General features: G+C 48.2%; 1 protein-coding gene across 1 annotated transcript in view; it reads left to right on the top strand.

Annotated features, from left to right (window-relative positions):
- PTPN3 (protein tyrosine phosphatase non-receptor type 3) overlaps window positions 1-18,819 on the top strand; it is a 99,354-nt gene that overhangs the window by 35,922 nt on the left and 44,613 nt on the right. The window contains exons 4-10 of the mRNA XM_081103443.1: window positions 19-61; window positions 2,610-2,688; window positions 7,308-7,352; window positions 10,144-10,196; window positions 14,056-14,176; window positions 15,293-15,380; window positions 18,686-18,774. Coding sequence (XP_080959569.1) covers window positions 19-61; window positions 2,610-2,688; window positions 7,308-7,352; window positions 10,144-10,196; window positions 14,056-14,176; window positions 15,293-15,380; window positions 18,686-18,774 — 518 coding nt within the window. The remainder of the gene's footprint in view (window positions 1-18; window positions 62-2,609; window positions 2,689-7,307; window positions 7,353-10,143; window positions 10,197-14,055; window positions 14,177-15,292; window positions 15,381-18,685; window positions 18,775-18,819) is intronic.

Below are 18,819 nucleotides of genomic sequence, written 5' to 3'. Positions count from 1 at the left end.
TGTTTTCTTAACCAGCAGAGGTGGCTGGAACCAAGCAAGCCCATCAGGAAGCAGTTAAAAGGTGGGTGTGACCTTCTCACTCATTTGGACGCTCATTTGGTGTTAGTGTATCATGGCCCAGTCCTCCCCTCTGATCATCAGCGTGCCTGTAACATCTGGAACCTGGACTCCAGGTGGTCCAGGCAGCGTGAGTGAGATGCTTCCAGACCAGCCTCCAGGGCTCCTCACCAGCTGTGAGCAAGATGGGGGAGGGTGAAAGAAGACAGCCAAGAGCCAGGGAACCCACTTTCTTCTTACAAGGAAAGAGGATGGCCTTTCTTAGCCCAGAGTGAGAGGCAGGGTGGGAAAGAGAGACAGGCACACACACCTACTCCTTCCCAGCAGCTTAATTCCAGTCACGGGAAACCACAGCATAGATGATGTCACAAATGTAACATACAGCTCATCCACCATGAGAGGTCCCAGTGCAGGTTAATTCCCACTTAGGTGGGCTCTCAACATCACACTCTATTTCTCTTTATGCACCTTATGCCCCCGACAAACCTGGATGACTTGCTGGGCCCCACCCACTCCTCTGTGCCTTCCCTCATTCTGTTCCCTCTGTTGGGAATGCCTTTCCCTTTTGCTCCCTATGTCCAAATCTTGCCCTTCTTCAAAGCTGCTCAGATCCCCTTTCTTTCCCTACTGCAAGTCCTGACTCCCTCTACCCCCGCTTACATTTACATCATCTGCTTCACGTGCCCCAGAACACTCTCTCCTTCAACTCATAGTTACCTGCCTTTCTCTTTGTCAAGGAGCTTGCAGTTTGCAAGGTGAGAGAGGATGGCCTTTCTTAGCCCAGTGTGAGAGGCAGGGTGGGACATCCTCTCTGCACTCCTAGGAGTGCCCACCCCCCCACACACACACAGGAGGTGGCCAGTGAGTGGTTGAGGGGTGAAGGCAGGTGGATTTGTACACAAAAGTGTGCACACACACATGCTGCACCCCAGCCCCCAGATGGGAAGGAGCCGAAACAGTCGCCCGGACCCTGATCCCACAGCTGCTCTCACCTGGAGCCTGAGCCGCAGAGTCCCTGCCTCCCATGAGTGTGCACTTGGCATTCAGAAGTACCCCCAGGGAGCACAGCGCCTTTGTGCAGATAACCCCCGGCCCCATTTCAGTTCACGGAGGGATAAGTGCACACAGGCACGCACAGGTGCTGCCCTTCATTCTCTGACCGATGCATTCACTCAGCTAATGTGCCCCGAGCTCAGACTTTGGCAAGGCACTGGGCTCAGCTCTGGGAATCTGGTCCAAATCAGATTTGGACCCTGCCCTTAAGGAGCTCACAGCCGAGTGTGGGGACTCTGACAAGGGGAGAGACAGTGTAGGATAGTTTGGGGCACATGATAGGATGCTCTGGGTGCACAGAGGAGGACGCGAAGGACTTGGAGGCATGTCTGAGACACACAGTGACAACTTACAGATGGAGGTGGGGGGAGCCGGGAGGCCATCCCAAGGCAGTGGGAGGACTTCGCTATCCCTTGATGCGCAGGTGGTCGGCCCGCACTCAGTGTCCCAGCACCACACCCTCTGGCACCCTGGCACCTGTACGCAGGTACATTCATAGGTGCACACACACCAGTTGAAGTCTTTGACCTAAGCCAGAGATCAGAGAGATGATACTAAAGAGAGGAAAGGGCGGAGCCCAGCATGAACTAAGGTAGAGGAGGTGAGTGAAAGGCCCCTGGTGGAGAAGGCTTGAGTTTCAGAGAGCAAGTAAGTGCTGTGCGCTTAGATAGGGCCAATGAGTATTACTGAGTAACAGAAAGGGTGAGATTGACATTAAGAAGAGCATGGATCTTAGCAGCACAACCTGATATTCTCCTATTGCTATAGCTAGCAAAAGAAATGGGCTTATTTCATTCATACAAAAGGCTTGACTCTTGGTCGTGTTGCATGAAGCCATAGTTGAGTATATTAATTATGTAATATTTGCTAACATGTTAATCACTCTGGGATTCACTTAGCATTAAAAGCATGATGTGTCTTTTAGTATAAAAATGTGTTTGAAATGTGGCCTAGCAGAATCAGAGACCACAGGGCTACCATTCTGGTTGTGTGATTAGCTGTGTGACTGAAGGCAAGGCACACCTCTAAGCCTGTTGGCGTATGTGTAAAAGGGAGCTAGCAATAGCAGCCTCGCCTGTTCATAGCAGTGTTAAAATCAAGCATGTACATGGAAATGTTTGAAAAGTGTAAAATCACTGTCTGTGGGAGATAATATTTATTCGTGAATTTTGTATATTCTGCTGATTTAAGGATTTTTTACATTCCTAACACAAATAATGGAGTGCACCGTTTGAACACAGCCCTAAGTTAAACCTGTAATAAAAAGTAGATAATGCCTCATTCTCTGCTGATGCTGCAAAATAATATTTTACTTCTTGTAGACGTGATGATTTCTGAGCAGTCGATTAACTTATGCACTCCTTTTTATAAAAAATTAATGCTCTTAATGGGAAAGCTATAGTGTAGTGAAAAATGCATCACTTATGGGAGAGCAGCCACTTATATACATTGACTATTTTTAAAGGGAAAATTTAATTTGTTTTTGAAAAATGTTGTAGGAGGTTTCCCCTGTACCCTGCATTTTCGAGTAAGATTTTTTATACCTGATCCCAACACACTGCAGCAAGAACAAACCAGGTAATAACATTTTTTTAAAGTTTTCTACTTAGTATATAAAAATGAGTGATCACAAAAAATGTATTCTTTTATTTTATCACTGTGGCCAAATACTTCATTTGGATATAACTGTGCCATCAATTATGATCCAATTAAAGTGTGTGTGTGTGGGGCGGGGGTTGGCGGGTAACAGAGGTTGAAATTTGAATCAGCTCATTCCTGTCCAGTCTTGGTCCTGCCTCTCTCCCCTCCTGACTGTGTGATTCCCAGTGCACTCCCACCTGGTCCTGCCTCCCCCACTGGGTCCTGCCTCCCTCACCGTCCCCACCCCTCCTGCCTGTAGAGCTCCTGTGTTCAAAGAACAAAGTCCTTTTATGCTCATGCAGGCAGGGCTTGGAAGACAAGTTTGTAAAACAGTCATGTACAGATCCAGGAGCCTGTGTCTCCGAAGGGCTAGAATTGAGGCTCTTCAGGATAACAGGCGCTCTCTGAGCTAAGCATTCCCTGTCAGATCCCGGTGGCAGGAGCCAGAAAGAAGAACCAGCTGGGCCAGCTTCTCTCCTCAGTGAATCCGCCAGTGCAGACGGTCTGTGAACCAGATATGGGCTGTGATAGGAGTTGTTTACCCCTCAGGGCTTGGTGTCTGGCCCCAGCTTTGCGCTGGTGCTGACACGTGGGTTTTCTGGGCAGAAAGGTGTTTGGAATGGAGGGGGAGGGCACAGGAAAGTCGTGGCTGTTCGAACAGGTACTAGGCAGATTCCACCATGCCTCTGTTTTTCCCCATGGCAACTTCAGCCCTTTATTATGGGTACTTTCATCTTTCTGAGGGCGGGAAACTTCCACCAGGAAAAGTAATGAACGGATGTTCGGGAATATTGAATCCTGTTCTGTGCTCACTGTGGCCGGGAGACCACCACCAAGCCGGCCATGTCCACTCACACATAGAATGCCATCTTGATTTTTACCCTTTCTTTTTCTTTAATGGTAGTCACATGATCACATTTTACCTTTGAATATGTTTGAAGGCCAAATATTAGTCTATTGTTCTGTTTTGCCTTCTTTGTGCACCTCTTCCCCTGCAGTAGCAGACATTGGTGATTGGACTATGTTTACAGTGAAGTTAAATTTCAAGCCGTTGTAAGAGATGCCCATCAGGACTCATTGGGTAACCATGGCCGTGCACACAGTGGTTTGTTTTCCCCCGTACTGGCCCTTTACCCTGGTGCACTGAGGGGCAGTGTAGTGACCGCCACCTAGCAGGTCAGTTCCTAAGCCCAAGGACGCAAAGTGAAGACATTGTCTATAAGAATATGTGTTTGAAATGACCCTACCAAGGTTTCCCCAAGCCGTTACTAAAGAGCAAGTTCTAGTCCAGGAATGCTTTTAACCCTTTGCGGTCCAATGTTATTTTTGGAATTCAAACAATCTGGTCCATATTAATTGACGGGATTGAATGTTGAACTTTTTAATGTTCTTATTGCTCGACGTTGGACCTGCTCCTAGCGCCTGGTCTGTTGAGTCAGCCTCGAGGTTGGACCGAAAAGGGTTAAAATGGCATGATGGGTTATGTATATATTATGTGTGTGTGTGTGTATATACATATGTATAATGCGTTTTTAAAATCATAACCCCACGGTAAAAATATGTTGTGATTCATTACACAGGTTATATATAAATTACTGAGCAAACATTTCATAAAACAATAGGAAATGCAAAAGTACTCTGAAGTCTTCTGAGGTTCTTTTTCCTTTTAAAATGCCAGTTGTGGCCCATTAAATTGCTTTTACTACCAGCTAATGGGTTCCAACCCCACATGTGAACTGTGCCGCCTCAATTTGTGATTGTCCCCCATCCCCCCTGTCCTCCCTGTGATGCTCTCCAGAGAGAGAACTTGAGTGAGGGGTTGCTGGGCAGCCTAGTCCAGTGCCCCTCTCCAGCACCCTCCCTGGTCCCTGGACACTCACTTCTGTGCCCCATGGGAAGGAAGCTCACTCCCTCTGGAAGCCAACAGAATCCTCCTGCCCTGCCCTGACATTGAGGAAACCATAGGGAGTTCAGGATAGAGGACCAGGAGGGAAGCAAGGGCTGCCCTTGATCTGCAGGCGGAGAGGGGGATTGAATGAGCTTGCTTGGTAGAATTCTGTCCAGTGGGTGGAGGTTACAGAGGGGCAGGTTTAGGCTTAAGGTGAGTAATAGGCTAATTTTTGTTCTTATCTAAGTCCCATGTGAAATTCAGTTTGTCCGTGTGTTCCTTCTAAATCCCACCCCCCACCTCCCATCTTCAGAGAGGTGGTTTCCCCAGTGTGGTGCAGAGTAGAGCTGTCACCTCCTAGGATTCGGCGCCAAATTTCCCTTTAATGCAGCAGGAGCCCTGGCAGCAGCCACCCCTCTGTGTGTGTGTGTGTGTGTGTGTGTGTGTGTGTGTGTGGTTCGTTTGTTTTTACTTAAATGAAGATTTTTACCTGCGTTCCTGGCACATAGTATTTCCTGAAGCCCCAGCTCTGTAGTGTATCCAAAAGTTCCCAAAAGTTAGAAATCTAGCTCCTGAGAGTCAGAGAAGGAGCACAGAGGTGACATTTGTTTCCTGAGGATCCAGGCAGGGAGGCAGGGATTGCTTTTCTCTGAAGTTGAGCTCCTGGATGGGGTGTGCTCTAGGATCGATGGCTGCATTTCTGAAGACAGGCACAGCCAACATCTCTTCTCAAAGTCTTTCCTTTATTCTAACTGCAACATAAGTGTCCCCTTGATGGGGAACTCCACAGCGGCGGTGTCTGATAAATGTAGATCACTCTAAACAGAATTTCATTTACTGGCAGACTCAAAATGAGGCCCTGTACATCTGGGAGGTCCGCTCAGGTCAGGCCTCATCCCCCTATCCCAATCCCTTCGTGATGATGTCATGGGGTTCACTCAGGAGCTTTGCTGAACATACAACAAGGTAGCGTTTGATGAATGGTGATGCCCAGGCTCATGTTCTCGCTTATATCCCTAGGAAGATGCTCCGATTAGCCGGGCTCATCTGTGAAAGCCCAGCTTTTCCATGGGATTATCTCTAAGTCCCTCCCTTCTCTTCTTTCTCTCAGTAGTGTTGTGGAAGGAGAGAACACTTAATTCTGGTTGAATGTCATCTGGGATAAACAGAAACAAACTAGAAAGGACGGATTATGTTCTAGGTGGAAAAGGTAGAGATTCCATTATGGAATAAACACGAATCAGCAAGTCTGTGTTCTGCCGTCTCTCAATGCTGGTCTTCAGCACATTAAGGGAAGCTGGTAATTATAGTCAAAGTAATAACATCAGAGTTAGGAAATAGATCCTCAGCTTTTTAGCCATTAGCCACATAAATTTGTAGCATAGTCAGATTTTTCCCATAGCTTAAGTGTCCAGGTTAAAATAAGACATAACTGACCCCACATCACCTCTTTGAACATCAGTGTTCTCATCTGTAACAAATGTAGATGGTGGTCCCTACCTCACAGAGTTATTCCGAGGCTGAAATGAGGCAGTAAGTTCTAAAATACCATGCATGTGGCCCAGAACTGTGCAGATAGGAAGTCGTGATACCTGGTGAGGCATTCACATCTCAAAAGACCAGCACCTTCACCTTTAAACATAAATTTGAAGGAATCATGAGAATGATCTGTTCAAATTGCCAAAATGATCTCTCTCTGGCCCCTGAGCACTTCTGCTGCATCTGTATTATATTTCAAGAGGTTTCGCTTTTGTCATCTTGGCCAGACACTGGCATGTCTATCCCATTTGAGTCTGGGCTTTAAAAAAGAGTGGGAGCTAGCGGCCAAGTGTCACGGGTGTGCCGCATCCCGAAATAGAACGCTCTGCAGGGCCCTTCCCAGCCTGCACGGCGCTGTGAATGCCCCGTCTCCCGTTACCTGGCTGGAGGGCAGGCTCACAGGCTGGTGAGGGGCCTGATGATTTACTGAGCTCTGCCCACACGTCACGCCCCGGGTTTTGAAGTGATATTGCTTACAAAGAAGTGCCGAATCCAGCTTGGAGGTCCCAGCCTGCAGTTGACGGTTATGCTTTTGCTGGAGCACCCACAGTTCCTGGGACACAGGAAAGAACCCAGCTGGGTGCTTGCTCCCCAGCCAAGGAGATGTCTCCACAGACCCTCTTCTCCTCAGCAACTCCATGCAGAGCGTACGTGGGTGTGCAAATGTTGCGTTCTGAACAGCAGCCCCTCCAGTGTGCAGGGGCTGCCGGTGCCAACGCCTGTAGTTCCTGGAGCTATCAGACACCCCAAGTTTGATTGGGGAGGTCCAGGCCGAGGGTCTGGGCACTCACTGACCAGCTGGTCCTTGATGGGCTGCTTCCACCCCGTCCATCCCTGCTCAGCCACTCCTATGACAGCATGTGCTGGTGTGAGGCTGGCTGGCCATCGGCCCTGCCAATCAAGACTTAGGCAGCCACGTGAGCCATTATTCCTGAAGGGGCAGCTTTGAAATGTGCAAAATGGTACCTGATGCTTTAGATTAAAATGTGGCTTTACTAGTATTTTATTTTTCCAATGTACAGGTCTTATCCTTGACGCATCAATGTTGTTTTGGGTGTTGTTGTTGTTGTTGTTGTTTTGCTTATTTCAATTTGAGTATGATGAATTAATGAAAATAATTGTTTCATAGGCATTTGTATTTCCTACAACTGAAGATGGATATTTGTGAAGGAAGGTAATGAGAATTTTGCATTCCTTTTTTCCCTGTCAGCTGCCAGATTAGCAAAATCTCTGCTTCTAATCGCATGAGCATGTGCCCCTGGTAGCAACACTAAACGTCCACGAAGAGTGGATGTTGAAAGCAGCATTCCGTATGCTTTGGACATGTGTTCAACTCCATCCTGGTTTACAGAGGCGAAGGATCGATAACATTCTTTTTGTGTTGTTTCAATTTTGTTATAAAAGGTACAGATATCTTTCTGGTAAAGACCTGAGAAATTTTACAGGGAGGGAGGGACCCCGAATGTGAACAGGGCCTCCTTCAGGAAGGCAGGTCAGGCCTCATTAGGCCCACTTTGGAGCCCCTAGTACATGCGGATGATTCATTTCCTCTCTGGGACACTTTGCTCAATGACATGAGCACCTGCCCGTGATTCAGCACTTCCTGTGTATCGGGACCATCTCGGTGGCTGGAAAGTGAGGCGCAGAAAGCTCAGGGAGGGTGGGAGACGCCAAGCCAGTGGTCCCTGAGCCACCTCCTCCAAGTCCTGAGTTTGCGCTTGGCTTACAGAGGAAGGTGCAGCAGGTAGGCTGATGGGGACGGCTACCTCATTCCCATTCCCCGCATCCGCTCTCCTGCCCATGCAGTCCTGCTGAGGAAGGTCTCCAGGCCTCCGGCGCGCTTTCGGAAGGGAGCTTGCAGACTGCTGGGGAAGTGATACCAGAGCCCACGAAGCAGGGAGGACCAGGCTGAGCGTGGAGAGCACGTGGTCCTGGGGTTTTAGGAGGAGGAGGAGATGCAGGTGTGGGCTGGGAGTCTTCGTGCACTGCTGCGATGAGCTGGGGTTGGGGTGGTAGCGCAGTGAGGAGGTGTGTCCCCCTGGGTGGTGAGTGAGAAGATACCCCTCCCCTCACTCATCGGTTTGTCTCACAAACACTTCGCAAGCACCTGCTATGACACGGGCACTCGCCTGTGCTAGTCAGTGGGGCAAGGCCCTGCCCCTTCAGGAGCTTTCTGTCCAGCTCTCCCAGTGCTGGAAATCGGTCATCTTCAGTTTGTTCTTCTCCAGACAAAATACCCCTTGATAGTTTTATGTGAGTTGGTAGAATTCCTGGCTGAGAACCCTGGCATCCTTGTCACTATCAGGTGTGCCGGTGGCCCGCCCCACCTGTCTGAGGGGAGGTCCTGCCGCTACCAGCGGCTTCTCAGGATCTTTTGACAGATCTAGTGGATCTAGTTCGCATTCCTCCTGGGGGTGGAATCGTGCCCTGACCGAAGGCTTCAGTTCCTTCTGCTGAGATAAGCGATCTCATCCCCCAGATGGAGACCCCAAAGCCCGGAGAGAAGGAAAGGGGTCTGTTAGGAAGACGTGGCCTGTGAGCGGGCCAGGCAGGAGCACAGTGCAGGCTTTCAGTGTTCTCGACTCGGCACCATATTTACACTCTGAGTGGAGATATTTTCCTTTCTGACTTACTCGTAGGCTTGCTTCTTCCATCTAGACTGGACCCCTTTAGCCTCTCCCCTAAAATGTCCCCCAAATCCCATTCAGCTGTTTCTGTAGCAAGAACCCGGCTTAGATTCCACTGAAGCCCATCTTGGCAGGAGAGTGAATGGCTGATGCTTGCTCTCCCCATGGACTCTCTGGGTCGCCAGACGAACGAAGAGACAGTGAGCATCCCTGGATGTATCTCCAGACTTGGAGAGAGCATTTAGAAGTTCTAGTCAGGGCCCCGCCGAGAGGGAAGGCTACCTTCCCAAGCAGCTGCAGGGCCAGCACACAGGCAGCGCACAAGACAGGGAACCTTGGCGGGCCGGCCAGATTAGTCAGAGAGGTTGAGGTGACTCACATCTTCATGGGCTGCCATGGAAACCATGTGTTTTCTTCACTTTCCCATGGGTTTGCTGGGAAGAATGCTTTGAAAATCTGTCTCTCCACCCTGCAGGCCTTCATTCCTGCTCTGCGTTCAGCCCTCTCCCAATGCACCCCTCCCACTCAGGGTGACCCTGCTGGCCAGGCTCCTAAGTAGACTGTGGAACCCCAGGTGGAATGGAGAAAAGGGAGCACTCAGAGGATGTGAAATATGGACCAAGACAGAGATGGAGCCACTGGCAGAAATGGGGTATCCTGGAGGGCAGTGAGCTTAAGAGGGTAGAAGAACCAGTCCAACCTGGAGTCTGTGGACGCTTGGCAGATGGCAGGAGACTGGGAGGTGGACAGAGCATCCCCCCTAGACTGGAAGCTTCAGGGAGCAAACAGATTTAGGAATCTTAAACAACTAATTTAATTAGGTAATTTAAAACTCACTGGAGTTTGAAAATTCATAACGCTTTTCTATTTTTCCCTTTTAAGAGGAGGTCACCCTTCTAGAAAGTGAGTAACTGAGATTCATTGAGTCAGCAGACCTCGGGGATTTAGTTAGAATCCCCGGACACAGGTTTCACAGCCCTGTGAAAAGTCTCGTGTCTTTACCAGAAAGATACGAAGGTCGCCCATGGATCTAAGCGTTCAATTTTCTCTTAGTGATATGAGCCTGGCCTGTCTTGACCAGCCAAAACCCTGGCCAACCATGACTTCCATGGGATATGTATTTTTGTATATTATTTTAAACATGAAAAAGTGTTCTTTCCATTTTCAGAAATCTTTAGTGTTGCATTCATCTTTACTGCTTACTATTAGTTGTGTCATAAAATTGTCTTTGCTGTGATTCATGGGTGTGTCTCATGCTTAACTCAAGAAAGAAAAGACAGGTGATCAATGAGTGTTTCGGGCTCATGTGCCTTTGCTAATGTGTTTTTCTTCTGACAGGTTGACCTGCCCTCTTAACTCAGCGGTGGTTCTAGCATCCTACGCAGTACAATGTAAGTCACAAGGGCGCGTCACGAACGTACGGCTTGTTCTGTCGCATGTATCGGGAAAGTCATCGGCTTCTCCTGTTTGGCTGTGTCCCTCCCTCTCCTGTGGGGGAAGCGTCTCTGGTTGTCCAGATAGTTCCTCTCTCAGCCTGACTTACCCTCTCCTTCAGCTCAGGGCTGTCGCACTCAGGAAGGTGGTTGAAGGAAAAAGCGTAGATGAGCTGTGGTGTGAGGTTTTCTCCCCGGGGAGCCCATAAAACGGAAGACACCTATCGCCCATTACCTTTGCCAGAGGCTTTGCTCACATTTTGGATTTGCTTTCCACAACAAACCCCGTGGTCACGTCTTACAGACCTGGAAACCGAGGCCCGCCTAAGTTACGGAATTTGCTGGAAGTCATTCCTGCCACTTGCTTTGTGTCACTCTACACGCCGCTGGGATCTTAGGAATTTATTTTTTAGAGTTTCCATAGAGCTCATGGGGGTGTATATATATATATATATATATATATATATATATACAGATATATATATATTAGTTAGTAGAAATATAATATGAGCTATGTATGTAATTCTCGAGTAGCCATATTAAAAAAGTAAAATGAAACAGGTGAGATTAGTTTTAATATATTTTAACTGAGTATATCCAGAATATTATCATTTTAATATGTAATCAATGAAAAAATTATTAATGAGATATTTTACTTTTTTCGTACTAAGCCTTTGAAAACCCATCAGACTTTGCACTGGCAGCACATCTCGGTGTGGACTGGCCACCTCCAAGTGCTCAGTAGCCACATGTGGCCAGCGGCTGCCATACTGGTGGGCAGGCAGAGGTGGACCAGGCGATGCTGGCAGTGGGACATGCTGGTCCTGCCTAGGGGAGAGGGAGGGAGTCCAGAGCAGCTACTAGGGAGGATCCCCAAGCAGAGCCTCGAAGATCAGGTGGGAGTTGGAGGAATAGCAGGTGAAGGGCTTTCCCAGCGGAACAGCTGGACACTTGAGATGCCACACGTTTGAGTTCCCGCAACATACTCTCTCTTTTTTACAAGATGTAAAATACCACCCAGAAGACTGCATGGAACTTCAAAGGCAAGGTATTTCCCATGTAGGAGCCCTCATGTCCTTTTCCTGCTGCTATAATTAGCTTTTGCAGGTATTGCTTGGGCGTGTGGTACAGTCAATAGATAAAGAGTGTGGACGGTGGTCAGAGTCTAGGCTCCAAGTGACCAGCTAAACAACAGTGGGCAGGCCCCTTCCTTGAGTCTCAGTTCCATTATCTGTTTAATGGGGATGAAAGCATCGCCTATGGCAGGAGCGTCTCTCTTGCGGTAATGTCTGATGTCCTTGGAATCAAAGTGGAAACCGCCCTGGGCTTTCCAGATGTGTGTCACTGGTTAACTTTGTTTCCCCCTAGTGGTCAGCACAGGACTTGCACAGAGTGGCCGGCTAAGATTTCCAGGGAAAACCACCCTTCCGGGTGGCTCATCGGTCCTGTGTTCAGTTCAGACGTTGGTGGGTGCCTGACCTAAAGAGAGAACCTTGCTGTCCATGCTGGGTTGGGACTGCTAGTTGTATGATGGACGAGGAATCAAGATCCGAGAGGGTCTTCTGAGCTAATGAAACCAGCAGAGTAAAATTAGTAGGACTCTGCCTCAAGGCTCAGGAACATCATTTGTGGCATTTGGTTGCCCTTTGGGGACATGGCCAGTGTCATCAGCCAATGGCCAGCAGCAGCTCGGGCCTGGCAGGCAGGCTGGTGGGTTAGCAGGCACACTAGCCAGGGTGTGGATCACCTGCGTTCCGATCTGGACCGCTAAAAAATGGCTCTGTGGTCGAGGCAAGTCCCTTCTCCTCTCTGCACGTTCATTTCCTGCCCTTTAACATGAGGAGTTGGGATGCTAAGGCTTCCTCAAGCTTTCCTCGCTGTGGACCGTGTCAGGACACCTAAATGACTTCCTGTAAAGGCCATTGCACACTTCGCTATGCACAGGCTCACCTGCAAGCCACACTCGTGCTGACATCATCCAGCCTGGACATTGCCGTGCACAGCTTAGCCACAGTTGGCTGGCCTTCACGGCCTGTGGTCTACCCTTGACCAAGTCTGCATGCATAGCTCACTTGGCTTTCTGCCCTCTTCCCTTCCAAAGCTGAACTTTGCAGTAGCCTCCGTACACGTCAATTCTGAGCAACACAGCCTTGAGCACCTACTGTGTGCCATGTGTGAGAGTTAGGCCCTAAAGAGGAGTGGGCCCACTCCCAGCCCAAAAGGAACAGTGCAAGGAGGGAATGGGCCCTGTGTGTGACTGGCCCTGAAGCCTCACCTCACTCTCCTCAACCCACGCCCGTGTGACAGCGGAGTGGTGTTTGACTTAGAAACCTTCTGTGCTGAGTGGGTGCTCTGAAATGATCCTGAGTCCTCAGAAGCCCCTTGACGTTGAAGCCAGCCGCAGGAGAACGACATGAAAACCTTTGGAAAGATCTAGGTTCATATTTTTAAAAAGATGAAATGGCCTCTTTTGTCAAGAAAGTGAAATACTAGATTAATTGCCTACCAGAGCTAGGCCTCAGGGCCACCACCCACACTGGTACAGGTTGGGTGCTCACTGCACAGCTCTCAGGAATGCCCATCACACCACAGCCCTCAGAGGGCCCTGTCTGCAGAGGGCAGTCCAGGACCTGGAGGAGAAAGTGCCATTAGGCCAGGGGCTAGTCTGGGAGTTCCTCTGTGTGCCCCTTTCCCTTTCCGCCTCTGGTTGCAAGTCCCCAACGTTCTTTCCCTGACAGCCCCAGCATCTGTCTTCCTATCTTCTGAGTTCCCTAAGAATGTTTCCTCCTTCCCCGAAACTCTTCCCTCAGCCTTGCCAGGGCCTAGACCAGCGGTTCTCAACCTGTGGGTCGCGACCCCTTTGGGGATCAAACGACCCTTTCACACGGGTCACCTAAGACCATCAGAAAACACATATATAATCACATATTGTTTTTGTGATTAATCGCTATGCTTTAATTATGTTCAATTTGTAACAATGAAATTGGGGGTCACCACAACATGAGGAACTGTATTGAAGGGTCGCTGCATTAGGAAGGTTGAGAACCACTGCTCTAGAGCAGCAGTGGTCGGCAAACGGCGGCTCCTTGAGTGCGACTCTTCCACAAAATACCAACTTCTGCGCATGGGCCACGAAGTTTCAATCGCGCTGTACATGCGCGCCCGCACGTGGTATTTTGTGGAAAAGCCACACTCAAGGGGCCAGAGAGCCGCATGTGGCTTGCAAGCCGCAGTTTGCCAACCAGGGGCCTAGACCCTTCAGCCCCACCTACTCCTATTCCTCACACTCCCCCCACCCCCAGGGCCTCTGAACACACCCTGGTTCCCTCCCTTCCACACTTCCTGAACTCCAGGGGGTGAGTCAAGATGCAGTCCTCACCCGTTTCTTAGAGCAGATTGGCCCAGTGTTAAAACAACCTTGGGGCACTGCAGAGAGAGAGCCGGCACGGTGCCTGGCATCCAGAGAGGGGCATTGCTCTGAGCGGGTTCTCGTATTTTTCTTTATCCAGGGGTATAAGCACAAACTGCTGTGCTGACCAGATGTGGGATTAGAATAGGACCTAGATTCAAACTGCCTCCCCCTTCCTTCTCATGTGACCTCAGGGACAGAGAGAATTTGGTTGGAGCACGCTGGGCGGCACTTCGCTCGTGGGGAGAGTTCAAGCAGTAAATGTGGAATCCGGAGCTAATGCAAAGCTCAGGCTCCTGTGGGGGCAGAACTTTCGGAGAGAATATTTCCAATTAATGTTTTTCTTGTGATGCCTGTAAATGCAGACCTTGTTGAAAGGGCAATTTCCTCCCCATTCTGTCTTGCTAGCTCATTTTGGAGACTATAATTCTTCCATTCACCATCCGGGCTATCTTTCTGAGAGCCAGTTTATACCAGATCAGAGCGATGACTTTGTCACGAAGGTGGAATCGCTCCACGAGCAGCACAGGTGAGAGCAGGGATGGGGTGGCCTACTTTGGGAACCCCGGTGGGTACTGTCAGCCCTGTGTTTGCTCTGTTCTCCTCTCTCTTTTGTTCACGAATCCTGTCAGGATGTGGGGGGTTTGCGAACCTTTGAGCTGTAAGGAGGTCATGTATATTTGGCAGGACTGGCTTTCTGTAAAGTGTAAAATGCGGTAAGAGTTCAGGGCGATTTGCTGCCTTCTTTGTCAGGAGGCAGTTGAAATCCGTTAACTCCTGAAGGAAAGGCCCTTTTTAAATCTGACTGCCCCACTAATGGGCCCTCCCAGGCAACCCTTTGAACAGTTCACCCCATTGAATAAAATGGCCCCGTGCCTTCAGGTGGGGTCGAATGCACAGGCAGGTGGACAAAAGTGCTGACAGGCTGGCTCAGTCCACAGCCCTCTCTTGGCATCAGGTCATGAAATTGCCTCACTTCCAGAATGGAGCCCCAGGCGTCTGCGGCTGCCTGGGGCCAAGCCTTCACTGCAACAGACAGGCCCCACCTGGCCTCCTCCTGGTCCCTCGCCTCAGCTGACTCACAGCTGCCGCCCCCCCCCCCACCCCCCCGACTGGAAGGCCGGGTCTCAAGGGACCTCACATGCTTGGGAAGGCCATAGAAACAAAGGCCAAGCACCCAGCGTCCCTTCTAGAAGGCACCGCCAATCCTGCCTCCCAGAATTGCTCCCCCGGCAGAAGCCAGCGTCCTAAAATAGCACGGTGACGTTGGGAAGTTGGAGGCTGCTGCTCAAAGGGTAGATAAAGGCAGAAAGACCTACCGAGCACCTACGAAGCAACTTGGAATAAGTAGGGTGGGGGTTCCGAAGGCGACAGCCTTTGCTGTCTGATCATGGAGAGCCTACTAAAGGAGAAGGCGTATTTAATAACGAAATGATGGGCTAGAAGTCTTAGTGGACAAGAAGGAAAACCTGGTTTAGTAGAACTTAGGGTGAGACTAAGCTTAAGGAATTTAGGGTTAGGTACCATGAGGCATTTAGAAACCTTAGAGTAATGCTATCAGATTTTTTAGTTTTCTTGTCTTCATTTTTTAAATTGGAGATGCCATCCTCTCGTGGGTGAACGCTGTTTCTCCTCTCTTCTGTAGCGGGCTGAAGCAGTCAGAAGCGGAATCTTGCTTCATCAACATAGCACGGACCCTCGACTTCTATGGCGTGGAGCTGCACAGTGGTAGGGTAGGTACCTGGGGCACATTTGGCTTCAAAAACTTACTTTGATTTTAATTTCTGAAAGTTTGGAAACTTCTAAAAGTCTTGCTTTTGCAAAAAAAAAAGATCTTTTTTTAGACGTTTGGAAGTTTATAAAGTAATATCGAGTTTTGCTGGTTGTTTCTTCAGTTGCTTTTTTCATGGTTGCCTTTGTACTTGAAGACTTTATTTGGGGAAGGTCATGAGGATTAAAAACAAGTAATTTTTGTATGGCTATTTTATATTGTGGTTAAAAGAAGCAAAAATGGTATAGAAGTCTGTTTTCTGAGTAACACTTTAGTAAGCTACGGTTTCTACTATTTAATCTTAGTGCTGCTCAAATTAGAGCGAATTACTTAAATATCATCGTCTTTTAAAAATTATCATTGTGTAATTATGAAAATCAATATTTTAAATTGGTTGTGACTTTTTTTTGTTGTTAAACTTCACCTGAGGATATTTTTTCCATTGATTTTTTTTTTTTTTAATAGAGAGTGGAAGGGAGGGAGGGAGAGGGAGAGGGAAAAACATCTTGAGAAAGAGACACATGGATTGGTTGCCTGCCCTAGGCGTCCCCAACCAGGGCCGGGGATCGATCCTAAAACTCAGGTATGTGCCCTTGCCCAGGAATCAAACCTAAGACCCTTTGGTGCTTGGGCCAACACTCTAACCACCGGACAATACCAGCCAGGGCTGGCTGTGACTTTTTAAATAAAATGGACCAACATCACTTATTTTCTGAGCACTTTTCATCTGCCACACAGTGGCTTATTTCCCATGGGGTATTATCATTACTCCCTTTTTACAGATGGAGTAACTGATACTCGTGGACTTAATAGCACATAAGTAGTGGCTTCAGTACATGACCCCAGCCCTTTCTAATTAATATCTGACCTTTACTTTTTATAGCTGTAATTGGCCCACATCATATCCAAAAGGAAGAAAATAATTGGTGGAACACCTAGTCATTTGTTCCAGATGGTCTCATATGAAACCATAAGGTCTCATTTAAAGATTATAGTAACCTTTGAAATTGGTAGTCTAATTATCATTTTGCAGATGAGACTAAGGGAAGTTGAGTCAATGGCCAAATTTTATCTCTGTGTAATGTTTTTAGAATGCATACAAACACTTTCTTCAGGCCCATAACTGTGGCAGGCAAGTTATGACATAGGTAATAAAGTAGGAAAAACATACTGAACCTAGCCCTAGCCAGTTTGGTTCAGTGGATAGAGCATCAGCCTGTGGACTGCAGGGTCCCAGGTTTGATTCCTGTCAAGGGCACGTGTACAAGTGTTGGGCTCAATCCCCAGTAATGAGTGTACAGGAGGCAGCCAGTCAATGATTCTCTTTCATCATTGATGTTTCTCTATCTCCCTCTCTCTTCCTCTCTGAAATCAATAAAAAAAAAATTTTTTTTTTTGAAGATACTGGATCTTACAAAATACGAACTTTGGGACTTGACCATTAAATTTTACTCCATTTGCAAATAATATTTTCTCTCTAGTGGAATGTTGTGGAGAACTTTCTTCAGTGGTGAAGTAGGCTTTATACCCGCTCCAGTTGATCCATGTTCTCCCCACCCCCAGTGCCCCATGAGGGTCCTGAGGCCAGCTGACACCTGCAAGGTATCAGAGGGAGTTGGGTTACCCCTGGCTATGCCGCATCAACCAAAACCCCTTAAATCTCAGAAACTTAATATCACCAAGTTTCTCAGTAGTTCAGAGTCTGCAGCGGGTCCTGACAACTCCAGGGCGGCCCTCCTCCAGGTATGACTCAGCAGTCTAGTGGCCTCACCATCTTCACACAAGGCCTCGCGCCTGTCACAAGAGGAAGCTGGGGGGTTGCACACCACTCGTAAGAGACACACTGTCACTTCCGACCATATAGCACATTGGCCAGAACTAGCCCTGTGGCCCTGCCTCGTTCAAGTGGAGCTGGGAGATGTTGGGATGGGCATGGGAACTTAGGGATCCGTAACTGCCTGTGCTGCCGGGGTTGAAGTGCAGATTGAAAGACCACAGGCCCAGGAGATTGGAGACCCAGGTCACTGCCACCCAAGCCACTCATTGATTTCCTTGTTTTGCGCTCCACTTTGACTTTATTTGCTAATTTGTGTGTCTGTACCACCTGCTTAGTATTTTCCCCTATATTTTGGTCCCAAGTGTCATGTTTCAATGCAACCCTCATTTCCACCAAGGAAATTTGGTTTTGCTTATGTGTGTGATTTCGGTTGGGTGCCCAATAGCGAATGCTCTCTGGATCCTTCATGATATCGGCAGTGTGTTCTTTGACCAGTTTTTCTAATTCCAGTGTTCACATCATTTTCTCCAAAGTGAGTGGTCCCCAAAGCCTGTCCTGTGTTCCTTACCTATGTTCCCTAATTTCAGCCTGATAAAAGCCCTTGGAGGTGGGCCCGATAATCCTAATTGTACAAAAGGAAAAATTGACACTCAGTAGCCCAAAATAACACAGGCAGAGTCAAACTCTGCTCTTGCTTTGTAATTTCAAGTATCTGATCGGGTAAATACGGATTTGAGAGAGAGAGAGAGAGGAAAGGAGAGAGAGGAACATCGACTTGTTCTGTTTATTTATGCATACATTGGTTGCTTCTTGTATGTGCCGTGACAAGAGGTTGAACTTGCAACCTTGGTGTATTGGGATGACGCTCTAACAAACTGAGCTACTGGGCCAGGGCCGGGAAGGAGCTGTTTTATTTTTAAATTTTATTTACTGATACCTTGTTTGCAAACAAACTTAAACTGCGTATAGTTGCGGTATCTTCCTTCTGTATCTTCGTTATCTACGGCACGCCTAGCACACAGGTTCTTAGCAGATGTTGAACTTAATTGGATTTATGAGCAGCTTTCACATCTTAATTGAATTTAGAATCTGTGGTTTTACACTCCATTCTAGTGGCAGGAGTTGAGATTTACAGAAAGCTGTGCAGGCGCAGGGCCTTTGTGATTTTAATCTGACACCTCATACTAACTGTTGAAAATGTAAACTCAAGTTTCATCTCAGTGATTCTGTGGAATGGGCCGACTGGCCTGGTAACTTTTTGAAACTGGTGGAGGGGGTGTCACTGTCAGTGCGTTCACTTTAGAAGAACCTGGTGCTAATACTTAGATCTTAAGTGTCCATTAAGAGGGGATTTTTGCCTCTTCTCCATAACGTTTTCCCTGCGGAGCTTCTGCGCGTTGCTGTTTATGAAAGCGTGGGTGCTTGGGAGATACCAGAGGACATGGGCCTGACCGGAGCAGGCTGTGAATCTGAGCTCTTCCTTTTGACAGGACCTGCACAATTTAGATCTAATGATTGGAATTGCTTCCGCGGGCATTGCTGTGTACCGAAAATATATTTGCACAAGTTTCTATCCTTGGTAAGTGCAAACCGGTTCTAATTATTTCTGCATCATGCCTCACAA

This window comes from Myotis nattereri, assembly GCF_964212035.1.
Source record: "Myotis nattereri genome assembly, chromosome: 12".
Taxonomy (NCBI): Eukaryota; Metazoa; Chordata; class Mammalia; order Chiroptera; family Vespertilionidae; genus Myotis; species Myotis nattereri.
The sequence above is the reverse complement of the archived record's forward strand: the minus strand, read 5'-3'. Positions and strand labels throughout refer to the sequence as shown.